We start from the raw sequence: 26333 nt of genomic DNA on the forward strand, positions 1-26333 counted from the left end.
AGGACTTCAAAACCTAGAAAAGTTGTCTTAATTATTTAAGTCAGTTTGGATGCTCCCCATAGATTGTAGTAAATGCCACATATATGTCTTGGCTTTTTTTTAATTAAAAAACTAAAAAAGAAAACAAACCCCACTTATATAAATCTATATATCCATATATCCCACATATAAATCTTTGGGTAAAAACTGATCTTCCACTCATCAGAGTTAGTTTCAACATTAATATTATAAGATGCTCCTATCTCTTGTACTTTATGTTTAGCCCTTCACCTTGTAGTGTTTCAAATAGCAATACTTGAATAACAAATAGCAATTCTTGCTTTTGATACAATGAAATTTAACTTATTAGAGGAAACAATTAATGGTAATTATAGACATTTTTATAATTTTAACTGTTGGTATATCACTGGAACTACAAAGGTTTTATAGCTCTGCATTAATATCTACCAGAACTGATTTATGAACCATAACTGCTGTTGGATATTATGGGTAAAACCTGAGATTACACACACAGCCTCTCTTAGTTATTAGCAAATAGCAAATTCTACAATGTTTAAGCCTTTTCAAATGTCTGTGTGGGATATCTGGTTTATTCTTAAAAGTTCAGATTTTAGCTTTTTATTGTGTGGCTGGGTGAGCTGAGACGTTCCCAATTCCTGTGCTGAGCTGTGGGTGTCCAGACAATGCTGTGATATTACATCACTCTAACTCAGCTCTGAACACGCTGCCAAAACCTTCATATGCAATGTTAATGCCATATAGATTTTATTCAGGGAGCAAACAGATGCTTAAATTATAAACAATCTGTTTAAAACACAGATTCTGGATTGATCTTTACAGGCTCTGGGGCTCTGAAAATAAGGGTCATAAGGACAGTAATCCTAAATCCAAAAGGAATTGTGTTAACTTTCTGAGCAGACCAAAATGTGACACCAACCAAGAGGAGAGGGCAGTGCCTCAGTAAATGGGGCTGATTATTCTCAAGAGGAGCTGATGGCAGGTGCAAAAAAGAAAAGCAGATTGAACTTTTGGAAAAGGGACTCAGCTGTCACTTGACATCTCTGTGTGCGTTCCTGTGGGCTGGGTAGAAAGAGTGAACTGGATTGAGTCATGCATATTCACAGCTAAAGTGCTCTGAAAAAGTTGTTAAAACAATGGTGGGGTAATAAAATGCTGCCCAGTAAAACAGAGAGGATGAATTTACACCTCGTGTGGGTCGTGGGAGTTGTGCCATTATTGCAGAGCAGGGAATGGCCTGGTGGCCAGGATTGCACTGGGAATGGCCTGGTGGCCAGGATTGCACTGGGAATGCACTGGTGGCCAGGATTGCACTGGGAATGGCCTGGTGGCCAGGATTTTCTCTCTGTAACAAACCAGATGAACAGGGAAATCAGCCCTGGCTGCTGCTGTCCACTGTGCTCTTTGCAACAGACAGAGCTTTGTGTTTGCTGAGCCCTTGAACAGCTGAATTCCTGAACAGGTGAGCTGCAGATACAACTGTTTGTGACCAATTGTGGGCAGGAGGACCTGCAGAGCCACTTGGGCCATAAGAATCTCCTGTGGTTTGGCTGCCGCTGGTGTTACAAGGCTTTTTTCCACACCTATTTTAATATCCTAATGCCAGCTCTTATTCTAAACGATGCTGCTGCCTGGCCCTGGCAACCCCTGCTATCAATTGAGAGTAAAATGCATAACCAGCAACAACTTCTGTTGAGCTGTCTGCCCAGAATGAGCAAACAGGAAAAAGCCTTTAGTGCAGGTTGTAACTCATGCTGCAACCTAAGCAAGTTGTACGTATTTCCTTCAGACTGTCTTTTGTGAGGCAGAGATAAATAATAATAGATGCAAGTTACATTTTTAATGATGTTATTCACTTCTTATTGATCATATTGAGTGTGTTGGACCTAACAGTAAACAGAATTTAAACCCCTATTACTGGGTATTCAAGTTATTATCCTGTATTTTTGAATGTGTTGACAGTGATACATATGATCCAACCAGTTCCCATTCTCACAACTTAAAAATTATTGGAGATAATCTGATATGCAGTATTTGGCTCTGAGCCTAAAAAAAAAAAAAATCAATGAAAGTCCTTTGTCCCCTGGTTTTTAATTAATAAAAACATTAAAAGTAAATAATATCTTTCTCATACTGCTTCAGTTTATTGTAATTCTCTCTTGTTTTTTGAAAAGCCAAACACAAATTTAATGGAATTTTTTTTCTTGATGGGGCTTTGAGGAGAATAGAAAGATGTGTGCAAGTGTTTTTCTACCAGGGCATGTACTTTTGGAATAAAGATCTTAGAAACTTTTAAGTTCTGCAAAGATCTGAGTTGTGATAGGGTTTTTAATTTCTCTGACTGCAGTCTGTGACAAGATTCCATAGATGCCAGTGTTCAGCCATTTCCAGTCACCTGGAAATAAGTTGAAAGTAATAACTAAAAAGAAGAGGTTAGATTAAAACATATGCTATGGTTAACCCTTCCCTCACCCTTTGATCTAATAGGTTAAGGACATTTTGTACTTGTTCCTTTGGGCTGATGATGGTTCTGAAGGCATTTACATTTTAGAATGGGGATTTAAAATATATATAACAGCTGCTTTTTAAATAGAAAGTCTAATTATGCCTATGATTGCATCAATTTTTGATTAGTATGCATACAAATCCCTGCTCTCCATGTGTATTCAAGCTGAGCTGTGGATCACTGGTGCTGGGATTGAAGCACAAAGGATCAGCTGACAAAATGTAGAGTTAGACCAAAGAAAAATTAAAACAACCCCAAAATTCCTTGTGTACATTTTTTTTGTCTCTAAAATGCTTTTTTTTAAATTTTTTTCTTCTATTTAGCTACACACAGACCTGGACCCTGGCAGCAGCAAAATCAAATATATCCTGTCAGGAGATGGAGCTGGAACCATCTTTGTGATCAACGACAAGACTGGAGACATCCACGCCATGAAGAGGCTGGACAGGGAGGAGAAGGCTGAGTACACCCTGACAGCCCAGGCCGTGGACAGGGACACAAACCAGCCCCTGGAGCCCCCCTCAGAATTCATCATCAAGGTCCAGGACATCAATGACAACGCTCCTGAGTTTGTGGAGGGCCCCTACCACGCCACGGTGCCAGAAATGTCTGTAGTGGGTACGTATGTGCGAGCTCTCCCTGCTCACAGCCTGGGCTGTGCCAGGAGGCTGTTGAGTTGGTGATGAATAATAAGGTATTTATTATGTTGTTAGCATTCATTTGCATATTTTCAAATCTTTTCTTGGCCAGAGCTTTCGTCTGCAGCACAATAGCCGAGTCCCTCAGTAGTAAGGAAATGATTAACAGCTGTATTAATGTCTCTTTGTCCAACAACACTTTAATGGGCTAAATTTATATTTCCCTTCTGACACTGCAGTTAGAGAATTGTTATTGAGAAGGATTTATCAAGATTTGCTCCAGCATGATGCTTTAATCCTATTGATATTTTGTTGATGTTTAATTATCTGTTTGTTGTTTTCCTACACTTGCAGGGCATTGATACATACTTATTTGTTTTCCTCTAAGTGCAACTCTAATCAGGGAAAAACATTGAAATGAAAGATGCTGTGTCTGGGAATTGATGGTTGGGCTGTAGAGTGGACTTAACCAATTAGCCACAGGATTTGCATGGATGATGGAAGGGAAAAGCAGAGAAAGCTGTGGAAAAAGATGGTGAAAAAGGAAATAAACTGTGTGAAAGCAGAAAAGAGAAAGGAGAAGAACATAATCTTCTTAGTGTATTTTACTTATATTTATTCATTTTGTCGGATTAGTGTGAATCTATTTCTTCGTGGATTAATATATTAGAATCTTTTCTGCATAGTTTTTCCCTGTGTGTGCAAGTGAATGTCCTTACAGAGGCAGATATTGACACTCCCCAGGACACACATAGAGTGCAGCTCACCTTCAGCTGTCACTGAAACCAAGGGAAGCAAACCCACCAAACCAAGAGAATCCATTTTAGGGCAATACAAAAATTCAGCATGAGCAAAGGCATCAAAATCTGGCTATGAAATGCAGAGGAAATTCTAATGCATTTTAGTGTTGGGTTGAGGATAATGTGCTTTTCAGTGATTTGTCTACATCTGTCAAAGCAAGGTAATTGAAGGAGTGCCAAGGCACTTTGTGGAATAAAGCAACGCCCTATCACAAAGTTTCAAAAACACCACTCTCTGTTATTTAGCTAAAAAGAGGAGAAATGTGAGGAGCCAGAACCATCCTCACTCACAGCACAGAGAGTTCCACCGAGTCATTGTCAAATGCAAGTGTGAGTGCACGGTCAAACCTGACACTTCATCTTTTAAATCAACTCTGCTCCAACAGATTTTCAAATCTTCATTGTGCCAAAAATGATATGTGATTTTTTGAGCCTGCATTTCAATTCTTTTACTAAACCATAGCATTTATATGTTGAGTTACTTTTAATTATACAGCAGCACAAACATAATATGGATCTGCTTTCAGAAGATATTTCAGCCAAGCTCTAGGTGAGCAAATTACTTAATTAAATAAACTGAGAATAGAAAACCAAACCAAAACAGAACAGTGTGGGAGAAGGAGGAAGGAAAATTGAATGCTGTCACTCCTTATGTAAATGGGATTTATGTAGTATTCTAGGAGAAAAAGGAGAAAGATATATGCAAGAAAAGAAAAGATGGTTTCTGATCACAAAACCTATATAAAAATATTTATATCTGTGCATATTTATATTCTGTGATAAAGACATGGCCTTTATTCAAGCAGTATGCACTGTAAAGAAGAGAAGGAAAAAACGCCCAAAACTGAAAACTTTGAGAGGAAACTAATCAGGAGATGAAGAAAAATCTAATAAATTGTTAACATGAGGTTTAAAAGATGGTAAATGCAATGAGAGTAAGGGAATAAAAGAGAATAAAAGATGAAATACTAGTGAAAGAGAGGTAAAGTAAGAATGGAGAAAGAGTGAAAGAGGAGGGAAAAGTGTGAAGAAAGGTAATGAGAGATTAATTATAAGTTAAAACTTCATGTAGGAAAACTATTATAGAGGATTGTAGCAGAAATGACCAATGGCTGGATGTAGTTTAGGGAATAGCAAAAGGGTCTGGCTCCACAGGAAAATGTTTCATCTGTTCCCCAAACATCTTGGGGAAAAGAGAGACACTGAACTGCCTCTGAAATGACAAAGTTCCGTATTCTTATGGTTTGCTAGGCTGCATGAAAGAGTTTTGTCCAGAAACAAGCGTGTTCTAACAATAAAAATGGTTGTTAACATTACTAAAACAACCTATGTGGTGGCGATTTGCAATAGATTGGCTGACAGGTCTGGGGTTTATTACTGTGACTCTGAGAGTTTTGCACATTTATCCCTTAGGATCCCTGGCCCTTCCAGCTGTTTTACAGGACATTCCTAGGGGTGCAGATTTCCAAGCGGCTGCTCCACAGAAGCACCAATGTGCACCCCGGCTCTTTTGTTGAGAAACAAAATCTATTTCACTGCTGTTGCTTCAAAACTCAGAGAATGTTTCTGATTGCATTAATGGGACAGGAGTGAGTGTGAAGGCTCTGAAGTAGAGGCAGTGGAGTCTGTGTCTTAATCTCTGATGGAACCAAATGTCAAGGCTGCAAAGTAGAATATGAGAGTGCTACCCTTCATTAATGTTGCTGTTACTATTTCCTTCTGCTTTTTTCCCTTCACCCACAGGTAGCAACATCAAAAGATGAAGGAAAAGATTCTCTGTAGATTATTTCAGGTTTTTTGAAGTTTTTTTTTAGTCCTCTTAAAATTAGATTAGCTCTTCTCTAATGTTTACCAAAAAAAAAATTGTCTCCTTTCAGAGTTCAAGGAATTTTCACTTTCCCCCCGCTAAGAGTATTTCACTTCCATTATCCACTTACTTAATTCCCTTAAAGAGATCTCCACCCACTGCCAATTTCTTGCCTTGACTTGTGTACAACACAGACATCACTAGGCAGTGTTCTTACTTAGGATAAAACAAAGTTCTGCTGAACCTTTTCTTTCCTCAAAATGCTTATATCAATTTTCTGCTCTGAAACAGAAGAGGAACTCATATGCTCTCTATATATAGTGCTTATGTAACGAGGATGCGGTACAAGGCATTTTATTTTTGGGCCTCAGGGGAAGGCAATGCACGAAATACAGATGTAGGCTTTAACCTTCATTGTTCTAAGGTTCTAACACGATGCAGTTTTTCTAATAGGTGCCTTAGACCTGGGCTCATGCTCCTGGCTAGAGGAGATCTATTATAGGAATGTCAGGTGTTATTTTGACTATCTAGAACTGGAATGAAACACTATGGGGATGTGAAACCAGATTCAAACTGACAGAGAGCAGGTTTAGATTAGAGATGAGGAAGGAATTGTTCCCTGGCACAGGGTGCCCAGAGCAGCTGGGGCTGCCCCTGGATCCCTGGCAGTGCCCAAGGCCAGGCTGGACACTGGGGCTGGAGCAGCCCCAATGGGACAGTGGAAGGTGTCCCTGCCATGGCTGGGGTGGCACTGGATGATCTTTAGGGCCCCTTCCACCCCAGTTTTGGGATTCTGTCCCTACCTGCAGTGTGTGCCAGCCCATGAGGGCTCTGTGTGTGTGCCAGCATCCAAGAGCCGCACGTGGCCACGGCTTCATCCTCTGCTTGGATTTACTCTGTATTTTGGTGCTCTCTGGAAAATCCTGCTTCCCTGCTGAAACAAAAGGATTTGCATGGCTGTCCTCCCACTCGTGGTGCACAGAGGATCAGTATTACCCGGAGCTCTCTCTGGGAGGAGTGCTGCTCACTTCTCAGCTGTCTGTGCAGAACACACTCCCACACTCGCGCTCGCTGCCGGCCGCACCACTGCGCTCTGAGTTATTCTGAAATAATTTCTTTCTCTCTCTGAGCAAACACACCAGCACATTCCAGAAAAAAAAAAAAATTTAAGAACTAAACTGAATTTTTTTTACTGTAATTCCCACATAATCTACCATAGTAAGCCCTGCTCCCCACCTCCAAAAATGATGAATTTGCTTGTGAAAGCTAATAGTGCATATGGAGAATATGTTCTTTGGTGAAACTGTGCACTTTAATCTTTTAATTATGGTATTAATTTTCTTAAAGAATTAAAGATCAAAAAGTGAAATCTGTGGAATTACTTCGTTATGGAAAGTATTACAAATAGGAAATAATTTAATTTTTTCTGTAAATCTTGTTTAATCACTTTTAAGCCTAAAAGGGCACACTGGGGTAGAAACTCAGTTAAAACCTTAAAAAAAAAAAAGGATTTATGTGTGCTTCTGGGAGTAAGAACCCCAAGACTCTATTTTTTTCCCTCCCCATTTGTCTGTGAGCTCTGTATCTATGCCTGCAACGAAGACAGAATATATGTAAATGAATGAGCAAGCTTAGAAGATCCATAAGGGTAATTGGAACAAGTTCTGTAGCTTATTTAAAGAAAAAAAAAAAAAAAGAAAGAAAAGAGGAAAAAAAATAAAACACACCTTCCCTTGAGCATGTTCTGTTTCTGTGTTACCTTCTCAGCTACACACAGATTCATGAATTCCCCAAAACATGAGCAGAGGTGGTAATGGGAGCCAAAGTGGCTATTGTCTCCTGACAGCAGAGTTTTGGGAACCCTTTTTTCAGGGGAGGAATGAGGAGTGAAATCTCTTGATTTCGCTCTCGGCGAAGCTGGGAGTGTTTAGACAGCGAGTGTCATGTAGAAAGACAGGAGACAACTGAAGCAGAGTGACAAACGTGTTGGTGAAATAAAAAAGGACACAGATGGAAAAAGAATAAAAGCCAGAAGGGAAGAGAATTCTCTCATAGTTTGCCTGAATTAAGGTAAACAGGAAAACTTTAATTAAAAATTTCCAAATATTAAGGCTTCTCCTGACAGTCATAAAAAAAATAGACACAGTGGCATTCAGTCTGACATTGCTCTAGAAATGCTTTTGCCTTTGCCACTTGAAAATAGTAACAATATGGAAAAGCTTAGAATTATAATATATTTTGTCCTCTAATGCTTCCATGAAAGGTCTTTACTGGAAAGGGCTTAGGCTTTCAGTTGAGTCAGAATATCAATTTTCAGTTTTGGCACAAGCACATCTACTTAGGAATGTTTTCCCTTGAATCAAGGTTTGCCCTTGATTACACTACTGCAGATAAGAAATTCTATCATCTTTTTTTTTTTTTTTTTTTTTTTTTTTTTTAAAGCAGAGCAGAGTTCTTTAGTCCAGCCAGGTGCATCAGGACCACTCTACATAGTGCAGCTTTGTTTTCCAGTTTACCCAAAGATATTTATTCTCTTCCACTTGCAAATTGTTTACAGAAGGACAAAATCTGCTCCATACGAAATCAACACGCAATGTCTGACATGAATAGTGATAAAATAACTTGACAAATCAGAAAGCTGTGATAAAAACCTGACCTGAAATGTCATCAAGATCAACCACACTGTCTTGCTGGGGTTTTTGTCATTGATTTTTAAGGCACTGAGCATGACTGTTAAATCAATGATAGTTTGTCACAAAATTGTGAAGTAAGGGGTCAAGTACACATTAGCCCAAAGGGTGAATGCAAAGGCAGTGCAAAAGCTAAGAGAAAAACCAGCAGATCTTGTAAAATATGGCAACAGTATGACAGCTATTAAAAAGAAAGTATATTTTCATGTTGTCTTGTTCCTCCACTTGTTCCTCTTGTGGATAATCTCACACAGGAGCTGTGGCACTAAGGAGTTTTATGTGAGATTTCTTTGGTGAGTGTGTATGTGTGTTTAAAATGGTCACACACATCCTTCAGGAAGGGCTCAGGACATTCAACACCAGGGTTGGCTGGCTGTTCCTTAACCTGACTGGCTGTTGAGCCCTGAGAAAACACAGTTCTGAGCACCTGCTGCTATTTCTGTGCTTTTATTTCTCATGAGGTCCGATCAAAAATGTCATTATCTTTCTTACTGTTCTTATGTGCTCATTATGAGTTCGAGGACCATGATGAAATTAATAATCTTTAGGGGTTTATAGGCTGATCCTTTAGTTATCCCCCTCTATATTGTTCTATTGTGCTAAACCAGTTAATTGACAATACAGAATTACTGAAATCTCTGGGATTGCTCCAAGCAGTGTGTGCCAATGGCAGGAAATACTGGAGTGTTGAGGTTCTGAAGGCACTGTCTGGTCCTTGGGGCAAGGCCTGACTTTCCTGTGCAAGGTGATGAGCTTCTGATGTGTGCTGGTTCCTGAGACAAACACTGCTTTTCTTCCTCTTCATTCACTGGCAGCAATTTGTCACAAATTGTCCATTTTTTGTACACATGCATTCCCTTGGCACAAAGTTGTGCAGATGACACATAGTGAAGATAAACTCTGCAGGAAAAATCTGCAGGGATCAGAACTGAGGACATAGTTCCTTATGGAGCTCTTCCAAATAGAGAATTCATCTTCCCATGATGTTCCAGTTTTGGGATGAGGACAGACAGACAGAGCTGTCACATGTTGATCATGTGATGGCAGAGCAGAGGAGATTTTGGCAGTATTAGGTGAATGTCCTGTGTACCTACAAGAATCTGTCCTTCTGTGGTTTTCCTCTTGACTCCTAGTCACAAACATCTTGTGCTTGTTGCAGATATTCTACTTCTGAAATCCTTTGTGGTTGCCTCCATTTGTATATATCAAATGTGTCATTGTGTTTGTGTTCTGTGACTGTATGAAAATAAGTCTCTGACTCAGGTTTCTGGTGCATTCTCTTCTGGTTAAAAGTTTAAATCTATTCTCAGCATGGATTTTTCACAATTTCCCCAAATGTAAAATTTTGAAGGGAAAAAAAAAAAGATGTTTCAAAGAGTGGTATGGTTTGGTTTTGCAGGCTTTGAAGTTGTGTTATCTTATTTTTCTAAGCAGCTTGGCTGGTGACATCAGCCCATTGCTGGCTGGGGGATGATGCCTAAGTGGAAAACAGAGGGATGGGAGGAAGGAGAGCAGCACAGGTTTCTGTCTGTGAAATGCCACAGAACTGGTCTGGAGCATAATCTCACCTTTCTCAATCATTGAAAATATAGACAAGGTCTCACCAAAAACGGTAGAAAGATCTAGGTGAGAAAATTAAGCTCAGTGTGATAATATTTTCACAGAAACTTTGATTACTGTGATTTCTGTTCCTCTGCCAGCATGAAGACTTGGCTTTGGAACATCAGGGACCAATACTCCTGAAATTCTTCATTAAGTGGCCTGTGTCAGACATCTCTCTGATGGACACACTTGAAATTTGGCAAAATGAGAAGCAATTCATAATCCTTCATTGTTTTCTCTGGCACTGGTCATTCCCCACCCTGCCCTGATGACACCTCTGTCTTTGGTTAAGTGCTGAATCTGCAGCTCCTGTGTTTCAGTGAGAGCAGCTCACGCTGCCTGTGGAGCTGCTGTCAGCAGGGCTTCCCCTGGAGCTTTGGGGCAGCTGATGGAGCTGTGCCCCTCCCTGGGGCCCAGAGGGGCTCTGCTGCCCTTTGCTGGCCCTGCAGTGGCCTGGGGGGGACAATATTTCAGAGCCTGCTTTTGCTCCCTGGGTTACAGCTGCTGGCACTCCAGGCTTTACTCTCCCAAACAAAGCCAGCAGAGCATCAAAGCCGAGAGATGGTATCAGCCACTTTCTGTTCTCACCACACAAAGTCATAAATGAAAGGATTTCTGCAGTAAACAGCCTAGGCTGCTTTATTATTTATTTCTATTTTTTTTTACAATACACCTGAGCATAACCTGAAACTTCCATTGGAATCAACAAGACTTACAGTACCTTTTTTTTTCTGCTTGGTAATACAGTGTACAGAGATCATCCAATTTTACTGCCTTTGCCTGGGGACCTTGCAGAATGAATGCTGATGAAATAGTCAATTGATTAGAGACAAGCAGTCTTTCAAAAAGTCCTGAACAGAAGAGGAGCTATTTCCCACTTCTCTCACAAATATCAATTAATATTCTATAGCGAGGGTGATATCTAAAGGGAGAATAAAAAAAAATAGCATGAAAGGAAAACATAATTCTTTAAGCCAAACATAAAATATGTTTTACCCTTCTGCTGTTGCTTGTGATGTTTCAAACCGTGTACTAATCCTAACAAACAGGCACCCAGGGGAATTTGCAAAGGAATACCTGCAGGCTTTCTAATGGCACCATCTCATAAGTTGTAGCAAGAAAGAACTGCCAGCCTTAAAGCTGAAAAAGAAGAAGGTCCCTTCTTGTTAGATCCACGCAGGTAAACCCAGGTAACATCAGCCAGCATAATTGCCAGGGAGGAATCTACAACCCTAAATCCGAATATGTATTTCCGTTGTAAACTATCTCTGATTCCAAAATGTTACATTAAAGAGGCAGCATCAGAGTTCCAGAACAATTAGTTTATGCAGACAAGAAGTGGTGAAATATGCAGTTGATTAGGTTTGCCAGGCACGCTTCCCCCAGCCTCATTATCCAGCTGTGAGGAGCGGGGGCTGCCAGCCCGCTCCGCTCCTGCCTGCTCACACTGCCTCCTTCTCCAGGCACTGCCAGCTCCTCTCACACTTCTGCAGGCACACATTTGCATACAATATGTTTTTCCCATTTCCCTCACATGATAAGAAGCCCTTAAAACGGCACATGAGCAATCTGCACAAACACTGTTGTGCTACATGAGGCAGGTCATGCATTTGTGCAGAGGTTTTGACTCAAGCATGTACTGCATGGCATTAACATTCTTTCAGGGTTTCATTAGCCTCCTTAAGGATCTGCTCCAGCATTGAGAAATGTGTAACATTTGGGAGAAGCAGCCTGGATACCTCTTCTGCTTATGGAGATAAACATCATTTAGTGTTTCAAAGGTATGAAAGGATTATTTTTCTGTCGGAACCAAGAAACAGCTTCTTGCATTTTCCTGCATGGTGCTACATAATTTATTATAGACTAAGCTGCTAGATTCTTATAATTTCTTTCATTGAGCCACATTTTTGGGTGCTAAAAGCTTTAGTTTAGATTATTCTTTGGTTTAGATTACCATTTCTTTAGCGCAGCATCTGCCATCCCCTATTGGTCTGTAAAGTCCTGAAAATTTCTTTCTGTGCATTTCAGTGAGATTGCAGTCAACTACTTATATAAAACAAAGTGGCAAAATAAGCAACTAATGTTTTGTCACTCAAGTTCAATATCAAAACCAAAATATGAACTGTATCAGTAGCAGTTTATTTCAGAAAGTGTTGACAGGCATCTATATGAGTATATAAGTGCACACAGATGTTTAGACAGAGATATACACAAGAGAAAATGGCCTTAAAGTGTCTAGGGGAGGCTCAGGGTGGGCACCAGCAGGAATTTGCCCATGGAAAGGCTGCTCAGGCCTTGGCAGGGGCTGCCCAGGGAGCTTTGCAGTGCCCATCCCTGCAGGTGTCCCGGGAAGGGCTGGAGGTGGCACTCAGGGCTCTGGGCTGGGGACAAGGTGGGCATCGGGCACAGCTGGGACTCCATGGCCTGGCAGGGATTTTCCAACCTTAATGGTTCTATGATTCTGGGATTCTATGATGAAATTTGATGTAAACAAACCAGAAATTCTTGCAGGGTACTCCTTGTCCTGTTTGGTGGAGTGTCAGCTCCTCATGCCTGCCATTCCCGGAGGGCTGGAATTAGAGACTGAGACTTTTTTTGGGTACAGCCACAAAAGAGAGGAGTCACAGGGCTGCAGTTTAGTCATTCACATTAGCTGGCCAATTTCATTTCTGTTCCTCTCTGGTCAGCCAAAAAAGTAGCATTCCAGGAGAAGATGATTCTGTCTTCCTCCCTCAGGTAGAGCAGGCAGCTGGTGCAGCAAGGAGTCTAATTTAGCCAGTCGAGCCTAAAACTGAGTTGTGTGAACAACCCTCTTTTCCTTCTTCCTTACCTTAATCATCATAAACAAGATCATGACAGCATCACACTATTTCACTACTTAGAGTCAAATAAATTACAGCTGGGAAAGACAAATTACCCTATTAGTTAATCTTCCTGTCTTTCTAGGGTTTTCCCTTAGAATACATTATTCCAGCATCCTGTGCAAGAGAGTGAACTCTTCACTGAGGAGGATTCTGTTATTTCCCTTGGGAAGTTATTCCTCCTTGTGCAATTTCTCATTGTAAGGAAGCTTTTGTTGTTGCTTTTCTCTTTGCAGAAGATAAAGAAAAGTCTTGTATCTGTGTATTTATGTGGTTCTCATCACCAACATACCAGCATTACACCTGTACCATACACAAATTTTCTTTCTCATTTCTGCCTCTAGAAATGATTGCGTATTGGATTCTGCCATGGAAACAGCAGGATGCATGCTGGCCTTCCTGTTTCTCCAGCATGGCAAGCACAGGTTGCCCATTTTTCCCTCAGTGGAGTGTTCTGACCTGTATCTCTATCTTTTACCTCTGCTTAGGGTGTCATCTATTGCCTCATTGATTAAATAAGGACACTTAAAAAGCAGATTTTTTTTTTTCATAATTTCCTATAAGTGTGGGAAGATGTGAAGCACTCCCCCAAGCCTCTGTCATCTGTCCCCAAAGCAGTCCTTGACATTTTTGTTGTTCTGAGGCTCTGTGGTTAGGGCAGCAGCAGCACCATGTGCTGGCAGCATTGCTTCCAAGGGGATTTACATCCTCTCCTGACAGAATCATGAAATCATGGAATTCCTGGGTTGGGAAGGAACCTCAAGAATCATTGAGTCCAACAAACTCCTTGTCTCTCTTCTGTTTGTGGTTGTGTTTCCTGGCTCTTGGGGTCTTTGGGAGAGAACCTTCCTGCCCCATGGGATCTGATCCACAAATTGGACTCCTGGAGCTTTGGCAATGAACTAGCTGTCAATAATAATGATAAAATTACATAATTTTATGCAGAAGGTAGGGCTGAAATAATAACATATGATCTGCACAAGAACCCTTAACCACTCGTGCAACATTCCCACAATTTGTGTGTGTATGTATTTATGTATCTGCATGAACACCAAGATATGCAATGATATTTTATGTGGGTAATTTGCATATGTTAACAAGTTCTGTAGAGCTTTAAGCAGATTCCTATTTCACATACATTTTCTTTATTTGGTTAGTGAAACCTCTAATTCATAGGTTTTGTGTTTAGAAAAGGTCTCATGCAATAAAGCAGGATGATAAGGCTTGAAACAATGTTTTTGCATTTAAAAAAATAAGAAACAATGGAAAACTAATAAGAATAAGTTCCTTCAGCTTCGAGGCAGTCATAATTTACATGTCAAGAAGTTATGCAGGTTTTTATGAGATTATTGCAGTTTTATTCAATAAAAAATTGTTACCATGACAACAACTGTCATGCTACCTGTGAGATTATAGCAAAGAAGGACAGTGAAGAAAAGGCTTCATTTTGGAAAGAATGCTTATCTGACCTGCTGGCTACAAACAAAGCTTTGTGTGACCACCCCTGGCTTCGGGGCTTCCATCAGCCCAACTCCAAAGCCAGCTGCAGCATTGAAGCAGAGGATGCTCTTAGGGAAACAAAAGAGTTGGCAAATAATGGTGAGGCTTTGTCATGCAAATCCTCTCCAATACCTCATCAGGCTGGAAATCAGATCTTGAGAGTGAAATGGAGAATTCACCCTGTCAAGATTTGGGAAGATTAGGAGAGAAAGAGTGAGACCAAAAATGGCATCAGGAAAGGAAAATAAAAAAAAAAAAATTAAAAAATCCCCAGAAGTCCCTGGGAAGATGAGACAACATGGTCCCACCAGGTTTCATTATGGTCACGTTATTTATTTTTACCAGCCATTACAATCTTTCAACGAAATGGTTGTTCACTGAATATGGATTAATGTAAATTCTTGGCACCAACTATGCATTACGTCCTCTAGAACATTCAAATTTGATTTTTTGGAATTTTTTTTTCTCCCAGTAGGCAGATTTCACTGCCACACCCAAAGAACTTGCTTTCCTACTCCCCGTGGCAGCATATGCATTTTTCTTTCTGACTAATGTGCAGAATCTGTACCCTGACTTGCACATAAAACCACAGCCAAAACAACAGAAAAGCCCTAGCTGAGCACACACATCTTATTTTTTATGATGGTTTTTAATCTTAGTTTGCCAGCAAACACAGGCTTTCTCACCTAGCCATGTAAAAATAATCCTGTTGTTAATTGTGTCTCTGATTGCTGGCCTGTTGTAAAGACAGAGTAAAACAATCTGACACTGACAGAGTAAAACAATCAGCAATGGCTAATGGTTAAAGCACGTTAGAAGTGTTCATTAATTAACATCTGTTGAATCTCTGTGCAGTCTCTATTTATGGTGGGTAAATCCATATTTAAGAGTCATTAGCATTGCAAAAGTGTACCTGAGGAAAAAACACGCTAAGTTTTTAAACAGAACATCTGAAAATTTGCCTCATCTCTCAAGAAAAAAAGAATTTGGTTTACATAAGGCAACATTAGGTACATAAAGCAAAAAAGAAACAGTGATTATGTTGTTGGGCCAGATTATATAAAACTGCAATATTATTGTAATTAGGATAACAGTGACTTGGACTACAATAGTGGCTTTCTTATAAAAATGGCACCATTTCAAATTTATAGTTTCTGGCTAAATGAGTTTGTTGTAGCATTGACAAAGCAACAAACACAAGCCAAATGCAGTCAAAATTAAACACAAACAGAAACCTTAGCAGTTTATTTGCTGAGCAGAACCCAGAATGTTGTTTTTCCAAGAGCATTTACTTAATAAATGCCCTTCCCTGCGTTCTTACAGCTTTTTCAATGCAAAATTTTTATCTTTAAAACTTTAGGTGCATTATTCTTGTAAGAAATATTTATGTGCGGGTAGTTTATAACTGCAGTGTCAGTCATGGAGTAAAATCCTGCTTAAATATTGGCAATCCAAAGCTTGGAGAGTTCTGGTGTGGATGTTGGCTAAAGAACACCGATGGTGACTGTGAGTTCCTGTTTTTCTGATTGCTTTTCACCATCAGGAATCTCTCAGCTCTCCAAACCTTATTTTTGCCCAGGTTCTGTCACCTGTGGGTGTGGGATTGGTGAACTCTGAGCACATTGCAGGGGAACCAGGGCAGCACTGACTTAGCAACATCACCTGCAGCTGCAGAGGGCACGGGGTTTGCTCCTAAGTATACTGATTATTGCCAGTGTGAGCAACATAATGTGGTGTGTTTCACACCTGCAGAAAATTTGACTCAAGGCATAAAGCAAAAAAAAAAAAAAAAAAAAAAAAAAAAAAAAATCAAATTAAAGGTGATAAAATTTAAACTATGCTAAAGCTTAGCTAATTTCACAGTGGAAGCAATTTCTTTAATTTCTGTTGCATGATCGCTCACATCTTCCCTAAACAATTTTCATCAGTAAGATGGTTGGGAGCAAATGGCTGGATTTGACAGGCCTCAGAAGAGTGTGATGGTTGGGAATGAAGTGCTGAGTGGCACAAACTGGCTGGGGAAGAAATGGGTTTTAAGGAGGCAGGAGAATATTTCAGTTGTACATTCCTTTCATTAATTTTGTTAGGTGAGATTATAATCACACTTCAAGTAACCTGTAAGGGAAAGAAAAAGAAGATTATGCCTTTCCCCTGCCTTATGTGTACTGTAACTGGAAATACTGACACACATATAACCCATGTATTTTTAATACATTTATAAACTTCAGTTGAACTTGGGATCTCAATAAGTGATTGAATTATTTTATATCACAAGAATGGTAGCTTAGCATCAGGATTTGAAGCAATGTTAGACACTGATTAACTCTTTTTATTAGGGTGTATTCAACTTTAGTATCTAATGAGCACTTGGTGCTTATCAAAGAATCAGCACATCCATTCAAGTCTGGGAATCTTGAAATAAATATCTATAGAAAGTCTTCAGGAATTCTCAAGTGAAGTAAGATAAGAATAGAAATTATATATTGAATCTTTCTAAACAAGCAATGTAATTATTTCTGAAGGCCTTTGAAATGAGAGCCAGCTAGGAAAATCAAACACAATCTCCAAGAAGTCAACAGTTTTATTTCTTTATTTTCCTTTGTATATAAAATATATAATGGAAACAAAATGAAACAGTCCTGATAAAATACTCCAACTAAAATTTTCACTTTGTGATGAGCCTTATCTTTCCCCAGCCCTGTCCCATTGTATGATGTTCTGCACAAACCTCTTCTGTCTTAGGAGATTACAAACCACCAGTTCTAAGATAGCAGGCACAGAAATGAGCACATCACTGCTACATCAGCCTGAATCCAGCTGGAGGAAGCTCTGAGCCTGCATTCATGGCTGGTGTCACCCTGGGACAGCAGCCCTGGGCTGCAGGGAGCCTGGGGATGTGCTGGGATGGGCTGGGATGGGCTGGGATGGGCTGGGATGGGCTGGGATGGGCTGGGATGTGCTGGGATGGGCTGGGATGTGCTGGGATGGGCTGGGATGTGCTGGGTCTGTGGGGCTCAGCTCCAGAGAGTCCAGGGAGATCAGCTGGGCTGAGGGATGGTTGTGTGTGGGAACAGCAGAAAGAGCCCTGCTAATGGGTGTGAGTACAAAAAGTGAACCAACAGAATTTCAGGGGGAAATGATGCCTCAGGTTTGGCTTTTCTATTTTGTCAGATTCTGTGCTGCTTTAGTGTGTGGGTCTGGGCTTCATATCAGGGGATGGTGAGCTCTGTGCACAGAGCAGGGAGACAAAACAATTCCTGCTCCAGCTGGGCACCAAGGACAAATGATCCAAATCTCAGCCCAAGAGCACAAACCCCGTGGGCTGGAGAGAGAAAAACAAGCAGGGTGGGACTGCCTGGGCTAAAGCTGGAATGGGACAATGAACTGCAAGGTGCAAACAGAGCAGAACTGATCACAGTGACAGAGCCCGTGCCCGGCTGTGCATTTTGGGACCATTTTGGTTCATCTTGGGTGCAGCCCTGGCTGGGCTCTTGTGCTGCCCAAGGTGGATCCATCGAGGCCTTTTAGTAAATCCCTGCTTTATACTGTAGCTCTGTCCAGCCTCTGTTCTAGGGCAGCCTCTCAAGGCATCAAACTTGTGAGATGACCCCATCAGCTACAGCTCCTCAAGACTTGTAACTCCTGTGGCCAAGCCACCATGGGGCCTTTTGCCCCTCTCTTCCTGCAAACTCTCTCATTGTTGTTTTCCCTGTTTCCTGCAGCCTGTGCCATGATCTCTCAGTGTGCCCAGGGCTGCTTCCCTTTCCTCTCTCCATTGAAGGAGGACATTGAGGGTATCTCCTGTAGGCTGAGGCTGCTGGACTTGCCACAGGGCTGGGCACCACAAGTGTCACCTGTCCCCTTTATCATTTCCACTCACAGCTGTCAGGAGTTGTCTGTTGCTGTCTGGTTGCTGTCACTGGGCAGACAATAAATTTCTGATGTTAATTCCTCACAAGCAAACCACCAAGCTGAGGAGAAACTCAATTTCTCAGGCCCCATGACAGGTTAAAAACTATTCTGTTAAAGGTTAGGTGTACGATCACCTTTCAGCATCAAATACAGTTTAGCTTCAAACATGAACAGTTTGCATATTTATAAAACAGGTTCAGCAAGCGTGTATGAAAGAGAGATGTGACATAATATTCCTTTTCCATGGGATATGCAGGACTCCTCTGGCCCCTGCTGAGCCCAGGAGAGATGCTGGGGGAACACTTATCCTCTGCCTCCCTTTGCTGATGTTCTCCCCTGTAAGAATGGATAAATTTACACGAAAAAAATAAATTACCAATAGCAGCCAAAGCCATTTTTTTCTCTAGTGACATGTATTTCTGCCACCCACATTCCCTTCACTGAGAATTATCCCATTAGTTCCACGTGGCCAACCTGCCCCAGCTGCAGTCCCTGCAGAAGCTGTGCTCTCTAGGAGAGCTGCTCTCCATCCTCCCAAATCCTGCCCTCCCAAACCAGCCCCACAGCCTGCCCTGGTGTTGACTGCCCAGTCGGGAAAGGGTGGAATGGCAGCTCTTGGGACATATGCAAATTGTATCTGGATATGCAAACATTTCTCTAAATAATTTACATGTGCTGTAACCCACAGAGCTGCCATGCAGAGAGGGAAAGGGAGCACAGGGCAAGGAGCAAGGCTGTGCCAAAAGGATCTCCTTCTCCTTCCCTCTGCTCTGCTGTCCTGGAGGGCCATGGGATCAGGATTCACAGCACACACACAGAAGGAACACGAGGCTATTTTTATTAGCATATCCAGAAAGGGTGATTTTTTTTGGTGGATGCTATAATTATTCTCCTTTCTGAACATAATTCAGCCCTTAACCTTTCTCCTTCTCTTGCTTGCTCTCCCTCTGTAGATATTGTCTTTATTGTCAGCCTAATTAACGCCATCATACTTTAATGTCAGCCAAAAAAACCCTCTCTGCAGCAACCTTAATACAACCAACCAAATTTCATTCCATTTTGCTTCTTACAGAAATGGCAAGTGCATGTTGTCTAAGAAATAAAAAGGGTAATTTCCTTTTTTTTTTTCTTCCTCTATTTATTTTTGTCAGAGTATGGAATTTATAACTCTGGCTGAACAATGGCCCCCTGAGTGGCAGAGACTCATTTCAGAGACAATCATTGTTGTCCCAACTCTGTCACTGTGGCCACATCAAATCATTATCATGGCTGCAAGCCAAGGGAAGAAAAAAGAACCCTTTTTATTATTGTTTTTCTATCTGGTCTCTGTAACTTGGCAAAGTTCTTTTGAATGTGAATTTGCAAGTCTTAAATGCAACATATTGTGCTGTATTATATTATACTGTATTATTAACCTTGTGTTTTGTATCTCTTTGATATAATTCCTTTGCAAATGCTTGAAGTCTACACAGATCTATTGGGTAGCTTTAAATGCATTCTACAAAGAAACTTTAAATAATACAGATACTAAAAGGGCTTTTATTCTACCCAGAAATTCAGGCTGCTGGCACACATCAGCTTGAAGGAAAATGTTTTGTTTCTGTTCCACAAGCAATATTTTAACTTGTTACTGATATTTTTTTCCTTCTTTTATTATTGTTACACAGCTCCCAAGGAAATGAATTTTTGTTTCAAATTAGTTTTTGAATAAGATATGCAAATTTCTAGTGAGTGTAAACATTAATTGTGTGTATTCTTTCTATTTAGGCACCTTTGTTACTAAAGTAACAGCTACAGATGCAGATGATCCAGTGTATGGAAACAGTGCCAAGCTGGTTTATAGCATTCTGGAAGGACAGCCTTACTTTTCTATTGAGCCCCATACAGGTAGGTGACTCCTGGCTCAGCAAACCACCTCAGCCTGCTCCAGGGGAGGCTTAGGTTGGGAATTGGGGAACATTTCTTCATGGGAAGGGTTGTGCAGTGCGGGCACAGCTGCCCAGGCAGGGTGGGGAGTGCCCATCCTGGAGGGATTTAAAGCTGTGTGGGTTTGGCACCTGGGGCCATGGACAAGGTGAGCTTGGTATCAACCAGCTGGGGTCTGTGTATAAATCACACACAGGACAGGGCTGCTGTGGGACGTGCCTTGAGCTGTTTGATTTTCCAGCATCACTCTCATTACATGATTATGACAATGGGAAGATGCCACCAGCTCACACCCCAGGCAGCAGACCAAGAACTTAATGTTACAACTCACTTTATAAGTTTTTTGCCCAATCACACAAAGCAAAAGCACATTGACAGTAGTTCCATCCAACCACTGTAAGCACCCATCCCTTTGGTTAAACAATGCTTGCTTATATAAAATATACCTGCTTGTAAGCCTTAAAACACAGCACACAGAGCTCCATTATTAAGGTTCAAGCTTCCTAATATCTCACTAGATAAACTTTTCTGTAGCTTAGGGAGTTATTCTAGACAAGCATTAATTCACCGACCATTGTTCTATTTGTCCTTGTTTTTCTACATTTTTAAATTATTTTTCTGCTGACCAATCTCATGGCTACTGCTTATCTCTGCTCACAGTTCTTTTGTCTCTGAGGCCTGCCTTTTGCAGCTTTCCCAAAACCTTCTGATTTTGTGGATTCCCACACTTGGCACTGCTGGGGAATGCTTGGGATCGATGCTGCAGAGGCTTTTTCCAGCCTGGAGTAATTCTCTGGTTGTATTTGCAGAAGCGACCATCCCCTGCCTCCTGATCAGGAATGGTGTGGGCAGCAGGAGCAGGGAGGTCATTCTGCTTCTGTTCTTGGCACTGGTGAGGGCACACCTCGAGTGCTGTGTCCAGTCTGGCCTCTCAGCTTGGGAAGGACCTTGGGATGTTTGAACATGTCCAGAGGAAGCAATGAGGCTGCAGAGGGGCTGGAACACAAACCCTGTGAGGAACCCCTGAGGGAGCTGGGGGTGCTCAGCCTGCAGAAAAGGAGACTCAGGGCTGCCCTTATCACTTTCTGCCACTCCTGAAAGGTGCCTGTGCTCAGCTGGGGCTGGGCTCTTTCTCCAGCAGCACTGACACAACCAGAGCACACAGCCTCAAGCTGTGCCAAGGGAAATACAGGGTAGATATTGGGAAAAAGTTTTTCATGGAAAGAGTGATAAAGTTCTGGAATGGCTGCCCAGGAGGTGGTGGAGTCCCCATCCCTGGGTGTGTTTAACAAAGCCTGGATGTGGCACTGGGTGACAGGGTGTGGTTGAGGTGCTGGGGCTGGGTTGGACTCCATGATCTTGAAGGTCTCTTCCAACCTGGTCATTCTGTGAATCTCCTCACCCAGGTGTAACTCAGGTTTCACTTGTGTTCCTCAGTCTGATCTCAGGGAAAAGCACAGGGAAACCAGGGATTAATGGTGATGGTGATGGCAATGTCACAGAGGTCACTGGAGCACTGAAGGCAGAGGCGGAGCTGTGTGACAAAACTGCTCAGGGAATGCAGGGCTGGGCCTGAGGGGTTTGAGGAGCATAATGTGATGTTCAACATGAGTCTACAGCATGCAGTTGAGCTTGGGAATTTCAGTGAATATATTTTATGCTTTCATTGAAAATTCTTTTTCTTTCTTGATTTGTTGGATCAATTTGGGGAGAGAAAGAGCATCAATCATGAGTGTTGGTGTGAAGTTTTATTAGCATGCATTTAGAGTGACTTTATTTCTCTGTGGTTTTGTAGTCTTGAAAGTCATCTGAAAGAAGTGCCAATAAATCCATTCCCTCTTGTTTTCTGTGCATAGGTTGTCCAAACAGCAAATTAATTTAGTTATGTCTAAAAAGCAAGTTTTAAGGTGATTTGATCATATTTCTAATATTCTGTCATCTGTTACTAGAAATCCTTTTTAATCATAGTGAGTGAAGCAGCTGTGATCTCCTAAGGAGAAGAAAAATAAAACTCTTTTTAAAACATATCCACCTGAATTTATACAGCTGTAAAGCAGTAAAACAGGAGTACCAATTCTTGTCCTTTTGCAGAGCAACAAAACTACAAAATAAAGGCTCAGAGGAATTATTAAAGGATGATTTTGATAGATTAAGTGAATTAAGTTTTCTCATCAAAATTAAACACAGTGCTCCTGTAATCTTTAAAAGCTGGAATTTCTTATAATATTTTTGATGAAATTGCATGGAAAAATTATTTCCCATTCCTAGAAATGCCCTAACTTTATGGGACTTTATGGAAATAGTGTGCATCAATAAATATTAATGGATTAGTCCAAAGCAGGTTTTCCTGGTTTAAGGACAGCTATCCTAAATGTGAAAGGGATCTCTGGAATGTGATTCACCCTTTTATTTTTACACTGCATGTAAAATAGAATTTTACAGAGAAATATTCTAGCACAGTACAATGGAAAAAGAGCAGCTTGTTCCAAAAATAAGTGTGTCAAAAAGCGTTTATTAGTGAAGGCCCTCAGTTCCTGTGGTTCATTTGTCACAATCAAATGGAAATGTAACTCTGAACAGTTACCTCTGACCCTCAAATATCTAAATATACTGTTGGGTTTCTTAAATATTACAAATTATTGCATGCAGTAATGACTTGTGTGAGATGTCTTAATTAGAGGGGAATTGACTGTAAGGTTTTTCTCTGTTTCTACTTGGGAAAGTTAGCGCCTTAGCTTGGGAACACGTCAGCTTTCCTAAAGGAGCTGAAAAGTGCATTCTCCACCTACACAGAAGATTTTCTTTCACAGAAAAATGGCCTGAAAGAAATATTCCAAATGTGAAAAAATACTTCATTTTCCTTAGTTTTCTTATTTGTATTGCATTAATCCCTAATGCTCAATCCAAAGAAGTAAGTAATCGTCACCTAAGAAAGTGATTCCTGTTACCATGAAAGCCAGAGAGAGCTCCAAAGCTTTTGGTTAACTTGAAAATCAGGGTTTTCCTCCTGTTTCACTGGCATTAATTCCCCCCTCTTCCCTTAATTTCCAGCTACAAATATTCCTTTGCAGAGCAGCTCAGTTACCATGAAAATGACATGTTGGTGTCTAAGGGGGACTCATTGACAAAGAATTCAACTGCGGCCACAGCCCCTAAGTGTCTCCATCTCATGGAGCTGCTTCTGAGTGAATAAATGGTTCGAGATCCACCATTTTTCTAGATCTGTGGATTATCTCAATTATGTTCTTTAATTCGCTGCAACTGGCTGAGTTTCTGTGCTGAGGCTGTTCCCTCTTCCTTTGCCCTTCATCTGTGGTGGAATCACCATCCTGCCCTCACCAAACAGCACACTTTGGGTTGTTTTGGGTATATAAATTCTAAATCTACATGAAAGTTTAATCATTAATCAAGGTAGTTATGTAGAAACTGCAGCCACATCTACAGGGTGAAAAAGACTGTTCTGAACCAAAATTTCCAAAGCAAATATGAAGTGTGCAGATGCTTCTTTCTATTTGTCCAAAGTTTGCAATGTGAACCATCACAACTCTCAGTAGCTAAGCCAGGAAAACACACAATCTTGAGGAAAACATTATCTTGTAGTCCTCAGGACCCTCAGGGCAGGTTTTGGTGTGGGAAGGTGTTTGGATACTGTTGTGACAGTGTACAAATTAAACCAGAGTGGGTATATATATATGTATCACCCCAGATGTGTATATATATGCATTTATATATATATGTATCGCCCCAAACAAATCAAACCTGAGGATGATCCTCCAAAGATGGTACATATTTTAGGGTTTGAGGGTTGTTTGGGATTTTTTTAGAGGTGTGAGAGGGAATGTGGATGTGTGTACAGCTGCATTTTCTCTGTGGTTACACTTCATTAGTGCCCTGATAAGTTGAAAGCCTTTTCAGTTAATTTGAAGCAGAATTGTTTCTGAACACAGATATTGTGTCTTCCCCTAAATTGAATCAGCATTGCAAGAAATGGGCTGTGTGAGAGTGATCCACTTGAGAAAGTAAATATTTTCTGTCATTCATAGGAGTGTATCAAGTGTTATCAAAAGAATAGCTATTGAGAGCTGATCTGTTTACAGTTTTTCCAGATTACTGCCCTTTTATCATGTTTCTTAGAAACCAAGAGTAAATGTAGATCTGTGCAGCTCCCAACACCAGGGCAGTGCTGTCTGTAATTTCTGATTTTCCTGGCTCAGAGTAAGAATTGTCTGACCTTCCTGCTTGGTTTTAATGGCACATGGAGAGTGAGCCATGGGGAATTATCCCAACCATGCCCCCTGATATCCCAGAGCAAAAGGAGACAGTGGAGGAGCAGGGTGTGGCTCTGTGCCTGTGCTAAGCAGGGATTGTCGCACCTGATGTGAGGGAAGCAGGTGTTTGCCATCCTGCATTTTGGCTCCTGGATGTGCCCATATCTGAATCACTCTCAGCTAGAACTCACATTACTCAGCCTCCTCCTCACTGAAACAATTCTATAATGCTGGGCACAAAGAAACAAGTGCTGGTGAGTGACCCATAAAACAATAATTTTCCATTACCTGAGATGAAAAATGCATATATTGCTGCAGTTCTAGTTTGCAAGTTCTTCTGTAAGAGTTATAGGCACATGAAAGGAGGTAATTTGGAAGTTATTTTACACTGAGTGCTCTGAATGTGGCTTAGGGTAAATGTTTTTATGATGGCTTGTTCTGAATGCTTTTCACTTTTTGTAGGTGAATCTTATTGTGACCACTGGTTTGTTGGATAGAGATTGGATATAATTAATACATGACAAAGATAAAGATTTAGATTTTTTTTTTCTGTGAGCACCAAAACTTGCAATGTGATGGCATCAGATTAGTAACAAAACTCATGGTGGGCTGAAATATATTCCTTATATCATTATGGTTCCATCTCAGTAAGTGATGCCAGGCTCCCTGCCTAGTGTGTTTTATTTATAAAGGTACAGCAGCTGTATGGATTCTCTCATAATCTGAATTATGACAATACAAATGCTGGGAAAGGGGGCTCCTTAAGACTGCTAAAAGTAGCTGGAGTGCACTTCTCACTTTTAAGCTTTTTCAAGGATATTAAATCATGACTGTCAGCTTTAAAATAAGATTATCATAATGAAAAGTAATATGAAGTGACACTGTGTTCTACAATATAGGGATGGCAGAGGAAATACATTTTCAGCTGTGTCTGACTTATTTACATTTCACATGAACTTAAATAATGTCACTCCTACACATACCTGAAATATAGTTACACAAAGAAGGCAAATTACAGCAAAGCCCTGCTGCACTGGAAAGCACGTGGGATTGGTGGAGCACAAACACTTAATTTGGCTGAAAAAAAACATATTTTAAGCACTGCCATCTTGCATATGGGCACTGGTACAAAGCCAAGGCTCAAGGAGGTAAAACTGAGATGGGTGGAAGAGTCAGACCCAGGAAGATGAAGACTCTCCCCATAGAATGTGGATACCTTTGGAGAGTGGGTAATTGTGGGGTTTCCCCCTACACCTGGTTTAGCTTTCAGCTGGAAGAGCACGTGCTTTATCAGCAGAGTTTTTAATTTAGTGTGTGGCCCTCTCTGGTCCACAGTGCTGAATCCCTGAAATCAGACCATACATGAATAAGCCTGGGAGGAATGAAAACTTCACTCAACAGCAGCCAGGCTTGAATCTTTTATTTTAATTTTCAGTCTTGCCTCCATTTAGACCTTATAGAGTCCAGCAGAATGCAAACAGGTAAGGGACCAAGAGGAATAAACCAGCACCTTCTCAGTTACAGATATGGTTATGAGGTTCAGGCTATTTCTTCTAATAGCCTTCTTCTTTCTTCTGGTTGTAAATTCCAGTTTATTCCCAGTAGCACAGGGTGTTCTCAGAATATTGTGTGTAGGGCTGATAAGAGCTGCCATCATAAAAAATAAAACCCAAAAAACCACAAGAACCTGCTGAGATACTGAGAAAGTTCAAAGCAGGGTAGCTGAGGTCAGGAGAGTATTACTTATAATGAAAGATTGATTGAACTAAATTTGTATAAACTGGATCAGAGGTGATTAAAGAAGG

General features: G+C 40.8%; 1 protein-coding gene across 1 annotated transcript in view; it reads left to right on the forward strand.

Moving 5' to 3' along the window:
- The window catches only part of CDH8 (cadherin 8), a 148183-nt gene that overhangs the window by 40701 nt on the left and 81149 nt on the right, over window positions 1-26333 (forward strand). Inside the window, exons 4-5 of the mRNA XM_059481460.1 lie at window positions 2848-3142; window positions 20102-20221. Of these exons, the coding sequence (XP_059337443.1) occupies window positions 2848-3142; window positions 20102-20221 (415 nt within the window). The remainder of the gene's footprint in view (window positions 1-2847; window positions 3143-20101; window positions 20222-26333) is intronic.

The sequence above is a fragment of the Ammospiza nelsoni genome, chromosome 13 (genome assembly GCF_027579445.1).
Source record: "Ammospiza nelsoni isolate bAmmNel1 chromosome 13, bAmmNel1.pri, whole genome shotgun sequence".
In the NCBI taxonomy this organism is placed as follows: Eukaryota; Metazoa; Chordata; class Aves; order Passeriformes; family Passerellidae; genus Ammospiza; species Ammospiza nelsoni.